The sequence below is a fragment of the Mus pahari genome, chromosome 21 (genome assembly GCF_900095145.1).
Source record: "Mus pahari chromosome 21, PAHARI_EIJ_v1.1, whole genome shotgun sequence".
Lineage (NCBI taxonomy): Eukaryota > Metazoa > Chordata > Mammalia > Rodentia > Muridae > Mus > Mus pahari.
The window spans coordinates 4643494-4653722 of NC_034610.1; the positions used below are offsets into that span (position 1 = coordinate 4643494).

At 48.1% G+C, this 10229-nt stretch overlaps 1 protein-coding gene across 3 annotated transcripts in view; it reads left to right on the top strand.

The window, feature by feature from the left end:
- Map3k4 (mitogen-activated protein kinase kinase kinase 4) overlaps positions 1–10229 on the top strand; it is an 89465-nt gene that overhangs the window by 71407 nt on the left and 7829 nt on the right. For 2 of the 3 annotated variants that reach the window (XM_021221175.2, XM_029532978.1), the window contains exons 16-23: positions 1481–1577; positions 2270–2425; positions 4923–5023; positions 5537–5617; positions 6941–7132; positions 8092–8162; positions 9118–9234; positions 9931–10090. In XM_021221175.2, the coding sequence (XP_021076834.1) occupies positions 1481–1577; positions 2270–2425; positions 4923–5023; positions 5537–5617; positions 6941–7132; positions 8092–8162; positions 9118–9234; positions 9931–10090 (975 nt within the window). The remainder of the gene's footprint in view (positions 1–1480; positions 1578–2269; positions 2426–4922; positions 5024–5536; positions 5618–6940; positions 7133–8091; positions 8163–9117; positions 9235–9930; positions 10091–10229) is intronic. The other variant, XM_021221176.2, reaches the window with a different exon arrangement.

Sequence of the window (10229 nt, forward strand, 5' to 3'; positions counted from 1 at the left end):
CTTTTTTTTTTTTTTTTTTTTTTTTTTGGTTTTTGGATAAAGGCTTTTGTAATGTAGCCTGGCTGATCTAGTTTTTTTTTTTTTTTTTTTTTTATGGTGTCACTCTTGATGCAGTCTGTGAGTCAAGCAAAGTCACAGTTATGCCATACTCACTCCAAGATAGAAACTTTGAATTGTATAAAATAGTTCACAAGTGGTAAATTTTCTGGACATGAGCTATGCTGGCTAAAAGTTTCTCACCAGGCACAGAGAAATGTAATATATAAATGGGCCTTAATCACTGCTTTTGTTTTAGAATGTCAAATTCTTTGAGTTATCCACACCCATTCTTCCCAAGGCTGTCATAAAAGTGACAGTTTCTGTTGTAAAACCACTCAAGTCTGTTCTGGGGGAGCGCTTCACAGGCGCTGCTCTCCCCAGACTCACTCTGGGTTCACTAGCAGCTATAGAGTTTGATCTGATTTCTCAGAGCATTTTCCACAAGCCATGCTACTAAGAGGAAACGACCCTGACATAAGGTTTCCATTTTGAGTGAACTATATGTAGACTAAAACTGCTAACACATCAAGAGAAGACGTCGTAGCACAGGGAACGTAGGCAGCAACAGTAAGAGAAAGACACGTTAGCATAGATGGGGTATGGGCATCTCAGTCTGCCCCGCCCAGCTGGAGAGGTGCAGTCATGTCCACTTTATAGTAAGAAATCACTGTGGGTTTTTGTTTTGTTTTGTTTAGTTTTTGGTTTTTTTAACATTTTCCTTTGAGTTTCATCAAGTTTGGCACTGGGACATAGCAGTCTTAGCGTGCTGGGCCTGGTCTTCAATCCCATCACCATGAAGTTTGTGGATAATAACATCTAATTTTGAATGTCATACAGTTTTTAAGATTTTACTTCTATCTTGAACTGTATCTTCGTCAGTCCTGTAGTGCCCTGCTTAAAGGGAGCAGAGAAGGAGTCCACCCTAGTGGGGGAGCCAGGGGGAGGCCAGCATGTCCCATCACTGAGCCAGGGGGAGGCTAGCATGTCCCATCGCTGAGCCAGGGGGAAGCCAGCATGTCCCATCGTTGAGCCTGAGCATCGAGTTGTGGAACATGGTAGCGTGTGTTGAGACGCAGAGCTCTCCACCCCAGAACCTGCACAAGCGTCTGCGTGCAGCATATTCTTCATGTCTAGGAGGCTACTGTCCAAAGCACCTCAGCGGCTCACTGGGTCCAGGTGGATGCGGTCATTTGTCCAGCAAATGCTATGCAGTGCTCACACGAGTTTACAGAAGCTTGGTTTTAGTGCAGGAAAAGTCTAAATTTGTAGCATTACTTCTACAAAGGTGACATATTTGGCAGTACTTGCCTATTTTTTCACTCTGAGTGAATTTGTCTTGGTCACTGTTGAAGTCTGTCACCATTCCATTTACACAAAGACCTGGCGTGGCACTTTTCCATTGCCCACTCTAACGAGTTTGCTTTGTTGCCATCTTCGACAGCTATCCATCGGAACAGCCCTCGCCCTGTGAAGGTGCCCCGATGCCACAGTGACCCTCCTAACCCTCACCTCATCATCCCGACTCCAGAGGGATTCAGGTACCCGCTGCTCCTGCGTCATGGACTCATGTCTGCTCCCTTCGCTTGCTCTGCAGTCTGCAAGTGCTGTGTTTGTCTTCTGATGTCACTGCCTAAAGCTCTCCTCTGGGTTACCTTGAGGGCACAGCCCTGTGCCTCACTGCAAAGCAAAGGCAGCCCTGCCTCTTTAAGATGCCTTCGCCTCCAGCTTCTTTATAACCCCAGCTACTGGATGCTTTCTGACTTGGGAGTCATTCTTTTTCTTTCTTGGAAAAACAACCTTAGGAAAACAAACTTAAGCATGTAAACCATGGAGAACATGTAACACCAGCTCTGAGTGTCTCTTTAAGAGTGGAGAAAGTTGGAGTGAGCAGTCCACTGCAGACATCCGTGTGTATAGTTGTGATTAAGTTGACAGTCCAGAAACACACCCATGTTCACACTGATGCTCTAGAGTTGGCATTTCTGTGGCTGTGGTAGTGTGTCCTCTCTTCCTACTTCAGTGCCTTTGGCAGGCTACTCTCCTGTGGTAGAGTTTTCTAGGTCAGGGCCTTTGATGATAGTTTTTTTCTCACACACACATAGACTGGAACTCTCAAGTAGCAATGTGCATTTTATATTTTAAAGATTGGTTTTTCATTTCCTACCCTTGTATTACATGCCAGTACCCCCCTTTCTTACCTGTGTCCCTGAAGCCTTTCTTCTTGCCTTAGCACCCGGAGCGTGCCTTCCGACACTCGGAACCATGGCAACTCTGTTGCTGCTGCTGCTGTCGCTGCCGCTGCTGCCACCACTGCTGCTGGCCGCCCTGGCCCAGGTGGTGGTGACTCTGCGCCGGCCAAACCTGTCAACACTGCCCCTGATACCAGGTAGTCTCAATACACCAGCAGTGTGTCTTCCACCCCATTATCCCTCCTGCCCTTCCACAGGGTGCTCAGCGTCAGGATGTGTCACACGGTGACAGCTGTGGGAGCAGTGCTCGGGTCCCCATAGGTTGTCAGAGCCTCCAGACCCCGGCAGCAGGCAGCAGAACAGAGCAGTTTCTAGGGGTAACGTTTCTTCTTTGGAGCCAGCGTGAGCTAAATGACCCCTGGCTCTGCCAGTCTCTGCCTTACTGTACCCGAGGAAAGATCCTGGGGGTGTTCAAGGGAACTCAGGGCTCAGCCTAACAGCCTTTCCCAGGTTGGAGCAAAGCAGGTAATCTCAGCCAGCGTCCGAGCAGACGGTTCCACCAGTGTTCCTGGCGTGCAGTAAGGAAGGGCGGTAGTGGGGAAGCGTGCAGAAGTGGGGTCTGGGAGACCTGGCCAAATATAGGACCCAGGAAGAAGCAGTATGAAAGCAGGGTAGACAGTGTGGCCTTGCCGCTCAGACAACTGAGATGATGTCACACTGACACCAGTCCTTAATACTAGTCTAAATTTTCTGCAAACATTTCTTGTATTGCTACTCCTTAAAATGATTAATATTCCTAATTTTTAGTCATAAATATCCATAGCCTTAAATTTTTAAATGTTTGAGCTTAATCCATTAACAACAAAATAAATAAATATTAAAGCTCCCATTTCCTGCTTATTTTTGGTCCTGGAGAATTTCATGGCATATATCTTCACATTTCTTCCATCCCGCCATGGGGAGCCACCCAGACTTTCATTAGCGTGAGTGCAGAATCGGGAGGTGGTGGAGGATACTGGCAGCCTGGGCAGCCATCTTCCCAGCTGCTGCTGCATATCGCACGCCGTGCTCTGTTGCTGGTCTGGAGACGCCTGCCTCAGCAAGACTGAGGAACTGGTGCAGGCCATGCAAACGTGGGCAGCCTTTCCATCCAACTTCACCTGCACCATCTTATGCTGTCCATCAGTGGCTTCTGATCATCATCTCTATGTAGCCTCGTGTGGGTTTGGTCTTAATTCAGATCCACTTGACCTCCAGTGGCTTTAGCAGCAGCGCAGTTTTGAAGTTTTTATTTTTTTATTATTTTTTTAATACAAAGGAACAAAGTTTGCCTTTGAGACATGTTTGTAAACACGGATAGAAAAGGCAAAGTCCCACAAAGATATGTGCAAGTCCAAGACTCCTGCCTGTAGGAGAGGCTTGCCAGGCCTGCTGCATGTCCCTGAGAACCCAATCATAGCGCAGTATGAGCCTGAAGAGGGCGCCCTATGCTGGGACGGTGGTGTCTGCCCACAGTGTGCCTTCCCCCCAATGTTGAGTGATATTTGAACTTTATTGACCTTGGGAATAGCTCTTCTGGGCTGAACTTTTGTCACCAGCATTCACTAAGAGCACTACATTGTTTTCAGTGCTGGGCACACCAGAGCCAGGTTTCGCTGTTGCTCACCGAAGGGCCTGTACGTCTTCAACCCTGTTTGGAGCTGGTTGTTACTCCGAAGCAATCGGCAGCCTTTGTGGTTCACCACAGAGCCTTATATCCCATTCACAAACTCACTACTCCTTCAAGAGTGCCTTTTAACCTTTTACCTTGACAATCTCTGAAAGTCACAAAATTGACTTCTGTCACCTTCAGGAAAGCAGGAAGGCAGAGACACCCAGTGAGCCCTGTAGTCTCCCAGATATGGCCCTGCTTAGGTGTGGACTGTGTGTCCTTCCTTCTGTTAGTGGCCTGGCCCTCAGGTGCCATCAGAGCTATTCCAAGGAGCTACGGGCAGCAGATGTGGTGCCTGCTCACAGACACCACACTTCACAGACACACACACACACCAGCAGCGTCTTAAACAGCAAACCTGTTTTTATGTGGTCTTCGGGGCCATGAACTATAATCTAACCCTTCCTGTTTAATCACAGCTCGTTCTTGTTCTACACTGTAGAGGAGCAGCCGACTAACTCTCTAACATGCTGTCTCTTGCTCTCCACTTGCTTGGCTACTGCTTGGGAAACTGTTAGGTATTCCTTTCTTACTGCTAGAGATTTGCCATCTTTTGAACCATGCAATGATTTTAGCACTCCTGTTATAATTAAAAATTTAAATATAACTTGTTGGCAACCCAAATATTACATAATTTGTTTAATAAACCCTTATCCGTGCTAGGCTTAGACCATGGATCTTTTCGTGCACCTCCACTTAAGTAGACAGGCTTTATTCTTGTTGTTAATGTAGAATGAACAGACTTCGGGGCTTCCTGGCAGTCCCCAGGAGAGACCCTATGTTAATGGTAGCCCTGTTTATTTGGGTGATAGATTTTGTGGGGCTTGCCCATGTGCCCTCTGCCCACTAGATACCAGTTGCAAACACCCTCTGACAGTACTGTCCTGTCAAGAGTCAGGATCCTAAAACACCTCGCAGACTTTTCATTTTATGCGCATTCACTTGGTAGCTCAGTTGGGTTTGTTTTGTTAATGTTAAAACAGGGGTTCCAGCGTCCCTGAAAACGACCGCTTGGCCTCCATAGCCGCAGAACTGCAGTTCAGGTCTCTGAGTCGGCACTCAAGCCCCACGGAAGAGCGAGAGGGTGAGAGTCATGCTGACACCATGTGTCATCCATAGCATTGCTATTCATCTTAGTCCCCAGCCCTGATGTCCTTGAATACACAAGAATGTGGGGAGCCACCAAGCTTTAGGAGTCCTGCTCACCTTGGCCGTCCAGTGTAGAGTTGTGTATTCTAAATCATCTTCCTTGTGTTTTACAAAAACATCGCTCTTGATGTTTTAATTGCTGGGCACTCTTACTCGCTTTAGAACTGTTCCTGTGGTTGTTGTAATGTGACTACAGCCCTCTAAAACTGCCTCTCAAATGGGGCTTCCCAGAGCCCTGTCCTTGTGCAGCTCTGCTGTCTGTTACTCGTGTAAGGTTCAAGTCCCAGAAGGGTCTCTTCGCTAGGTGCCACTTTCTAGATGTGACTAGAGACGTGAGCCTCACCAGAGTCAGCAGTCGGAGCAGATTGGCCGTGGTGTTGCCCTTCACCACCTCAGCAGGGTGTAGTTGTTCATAAACTTTAATTTGTATGAAAATCACTTCCTGCAGAGCCAGCGTATCCTCGAAGTGACTCAAGTGGATCAACTAGGAGAAGCTGGGAACTTCGAACACTCCTCAGCCAGACCAAAGGTACGAGAGGGGAGTTGCAGGTGACAGTGTTCAGGCTCTGAGTCATTAGGTCATACACGTTAGCACGTGTGACCTCGTTGGTACCTCTGACACCGTAGTGACCACCATGGCCTTTCTGGACATCTGTTTCATGCAGTATTAATTACAAGGGCCTTTGGGTGTGCTCACCCTTTAGTAGTTGGCATGATCCCTCAATGTTGTCAGTACCTGTGAATATAAGCAGTCATCTTCATGCTAAGCAATTGGAGGAAGAACTTTGGCTTCTGGGAGGTGGTAATTAATAAGATGGTCCTGTCAGCCGAATTGAGGGGAAAATGGGGGCAGGGTTAGAGTCCGTCCAGTGATTCCGCAGGTGGAAACCTTAGGTTAACGTGGGGTTTCCGAGCTGGGCTGCAGCAGGAAACAGCTTTGGTGCGCTGACTGAGCACCCTGTGCAGATCTGTGTGTACAGAGGGAGCGACTTGTGGCCCTGAGTCCAGAAGCTGAGAACCAGTCTCTGTGTAGTCCACCTACTGGTTACTCTGGACAGCGGGGACCCTGCGTCTGCCCTGCTTTTGAAAACAAATACCTGGTGGTTAGGCAAAATTGGAAACCATTCCCAGTGGCATCTTAAAGTCCAAGTCTTCTGGAGAAAGGCTCATTAGTTTATAATTAAGACATCTTTCCACAGATTTTGGGGCCTGTCAAAATCTTGTCCAGGCAAACCTGGTGTATCATATATTTGGGTTAAAAAAAAAATTTCCTTTCCAGAATTAAAAAAAAAAAAAAAAAAAAAATTGAGCCGGGCGTGATGGCACACGCCTGTAATCCCAGCACTGGGGAGGCAGAGGCAGGTGGATTTCTGAGTTCGAGGCCAGCCTGGTCTACAAAGTGAGTTCCAGGACAGCCAGGGCTATACAGAGNAACCCTGTCTTGAACCCCCCCCCTCCCAAAAAAAAAAGATTGATAGCAAAATAAGCTAATTAAAATATAAATCTTTGGGAATGTCACATTTTAAATTAACCTTACAGTCATCCAGATCTTCTAAGATCCGTTTGTCTCCTAGACAGCGTTGAAGCTCCCAGGTAGCTACGTCATGGGTTGGTTGTATGTGACCCATTAACTGCTGGTGACTGTGAATGCGGCCAGCCTCAGTGTCCATCAGCAGAGGCTGGGACACATGTGCAGTCATACACATGTAACATGGAGCGCCATGCACTGGCTAAGGAGAAGGAGATTATGTCATGTGAGGAACATGGATAGATATGATCATGTTTTCTCTGTGTCCTCTTGGAAACCAACTTGACTACATCCTGGGACTGACAACATCATGTCTCTCTGCAGACTCGGCCTCTAAGCAGGGGCCCATAGAAGCTATCCAGAAGTCAGTTCGACTGTTTGAAGAGAGGAGGTATCGAGAGATGAGGAGAAAGAATATCATTGGTCAAGTGTGCGATACCCCTAAATCCTATGATAACGTCATGCATGTTGGACTGAGGAAGGTGACATTTAAGTGGCAAAGAGGAAACAAAATCGGTGAGGATGCTGAGGGGTCGTTGAGCCAGAGGTGACATTCTTCCTAGCATTTGTCACGTGACTCTGGTGTTCCATTTCTATTACAATACAAAATGAAAACTGAGAAAGAACTTTTAGATAGTTTAATACATTGATCTATTTTACTCAATAATTCCAGAAGTTTCCATTTGAGAACTAATGAACTTTGGCCCTCGTCATCTGTGTTCTTTTATCCCCACGAGAATATTATTTGAGAAGAGACTAGATATAAACCAGGACAGGAGAGTCTCCCCCTTATGCCCTCCCCCAGTACTTTGTAGGTAATTGATTTCTAAGTGAAATTACTCTTTAAATAACTAGTGATAAAGTATGGTATCCCAGACTATACGCACTTAAATACGTTTTTCTGTCAAGCATTAAGTTTGAGAGGCAAGTATAGTTGGGAGAACTTTGTGAACCAGAGGAAACCAGAGACTCCTAGCGCAGTCAGATACTCTATAAGACACCTTAACTGTAGTTCTTCATCTCCCTGAGCCGTATGTCCCTGGGTTTAGTGTCCCAGAAGCAGTGTTGGAAGGTTCCCCTCACACTTGAGGTCCTGTAGCAGTGTGGCCAGAGAGTCCAGACATGCTGTTGGCCACTCCATTCTGCCCCAGTCCTAGCCCAGACCCCTTGAGAGGAACAAGGGCTTAGAAATATTCTGAAACAGCGCATGGATTACTTATCTTTGTAGCTCTTTGGGCTTTCCTAGAGCACATTTCTCTGTCACTGTGACATTTACAGATAGGACGTGTGTATTGATACGAATGCCCAAAACTTTGGATATCGGGGAACACGAAGAGTTCCTTTAGTCCTAAGTAGCCAACCAGAGTGAGCATAATGGAGCTCTATAAGCATATCCCAGAGTTAAGAGTTATTGTAAGCTGCACTGACTGCTGTCCGTAGTGACTGGAAGAGTGGCCTGTTTGTGTTGTTCACAGGAGAAGGACAGTATGGAAAAGTTTACACCTGCATCAGCGTTGACACAGGGGAGCTGATGGCCATGAAGGAGGTGAGTTGTGGGTCTCTGGGCCTTCGTGTAGGTAAATCTGCGTGAGTTAGGTTCAGGAAAGCCACTCTGTTTATGGCTCTGGTGCATACAGCTGGCCCAGGACTTTTGAGTTTCTGGGCCTGGGTCCTGTGTTTGAGCATTTGACAGGTGGCAGCTGCAGCTGCCCTGAGATACCTTAGTGGAAGGTTAGTGACTCTATAAAGGCTTCAGGTAATAATAGTGCAAAGCAGGTGGGCACGCCTGTGGAGGCAGCTGGGGAAAGCGAGGAAGGCCTAGGGAACAGAGCCACCACTTGCTCCCTGTGGGCATGTGTGCGGAGAAGGCAGGAAGATTCAGAAGTGAGGATGGGCAAGAGAAGGAACACTGAGGAATGGCCACTGGAGGCCTCCCAGGTGTGAGGGGACTGAGAGGGAGGAACAGGGTGTTGGTGACCTTGCCAAGCTGTGAAGTCGTTTTAACTTTTACCAAATAAATCATCACCCCCTCCCCCATTGTTTTAACATTTACAAATTTTAACTGACAAAATATAAAATTTTGATTGACAAAATAATTATATATTATGGCTTATAAATGTGCCGGGTATGTAGACACTGCTGAACCAAGCACATGTGCCGCCTCACATTTTGTTAACTGGAGAGTTACTCTTAAGACCGGGAGTGCCATACGGCAGCCCCATAGTCACACTTTTAGCAATCTGAAGTCATCTGGAGGCTGTTAGGCTGAGTGACAAGCTGACAGTCATAGAGTCCAGGAGCAACCGTGGGCCTGCCGAGGGCAGAGTCGCTCAGATCCCTCTATGTTGTCCTCTATCTGTAAGACCAACTGTGAGACGAAGCGAAGTCAAGGAAAGCTAGACGCGCTGCCCCGGTCCTAGGGCCTACGCACTGACATGCCAGGAGGTGGCTTCGCGCACGACACAGACAGGATCTGTAGTCATCAAGTTGTCCTTCTCCAGATTCGATTTCAGCCTAATGACCACAAGACTATCAAGGAGGCTGCAGACGAGTTGAAAATATTCGAGGGCATCAAGCACCCCAACCTGGTCCGGTACTTTGGTGTGGAGCTTCACAGGGTAAGCAGTTCTCACCGGGGCACGGAGCAGCCAGCGGGACGCAGAGCAGCCCTGCCCCGCATCCCTGGGCTTCCCACCGCAGAGCGCGGTGACTGCCTTCTCTCTGAAATTAAGTCGTAGACTGTAGTAGTGAGCCCTGCGTCCCGAGCACTGCCGGCTGACCTGGCAGACAGACTTCTCATGTACCCATCCTGGCAGCCACTTTGCCGCTTGTCGCTCCAAGATACTTGTTGTTCTCTGATTTTAGTCGGCCTATATGGAGTAGGAAGAAAGCTGAGACCACCCTGTGCTGAGCAATGGCACAGGGAATGAGCAGCTTGCACACAGCAAGTGCCAAGTGGCCAGAGCTGCCAGGGCTTTCACTAATACATTTGTGATTGACAGGATGTGTTTCAGTACTTGGTAACACATGCAGGTACAGCCGTCACTCCCTGTTTAAGGTGGCATGGCTGGTAGTCTCAGAACGGATACAAGTTACCCTGTGATTGGCAGATGGTGCCAGATACGCTGTACCATCCCAGTCAGGAGGCAGGCAGCCCTCCCTGAGGAGAGTCAGGCACAGCTGTACCACCCGCTCAGCATTCAGGGTGGTGTCCACACCCCAGCAGCAGGAAGACGATTCCTCTGAGTAGGCCCTGGGGGTTGCCGTGTTCATGGAAGGACAGTCAAAGTGCAGGTGTCGGGTTGCTTCCCCAGGAAGAGATGTACATCTTCATGGAGTACTGTGACGAGGGCACACTAGAGGAGGTGTCACGGCTGGGCCTTCAGGAGCATGTCATCAGGTTGTATACGAAGCAGATCACCGTCGCCATCAACGTCCTCCATGAGCACGGCATTGTTCACCGAGACATCAAAGGTACACCTCATCCACTTGGCCTCACACGCAGTCTCCTGCTGTCCAGCCTCTAGCGGGTTCAGCCGTGGGTGCTCCCGTGTGACCTGTTATTTCTTTCTTGAGGTGGGTGTGCCTTCACACCTGTTACTTCTTCAGGTGG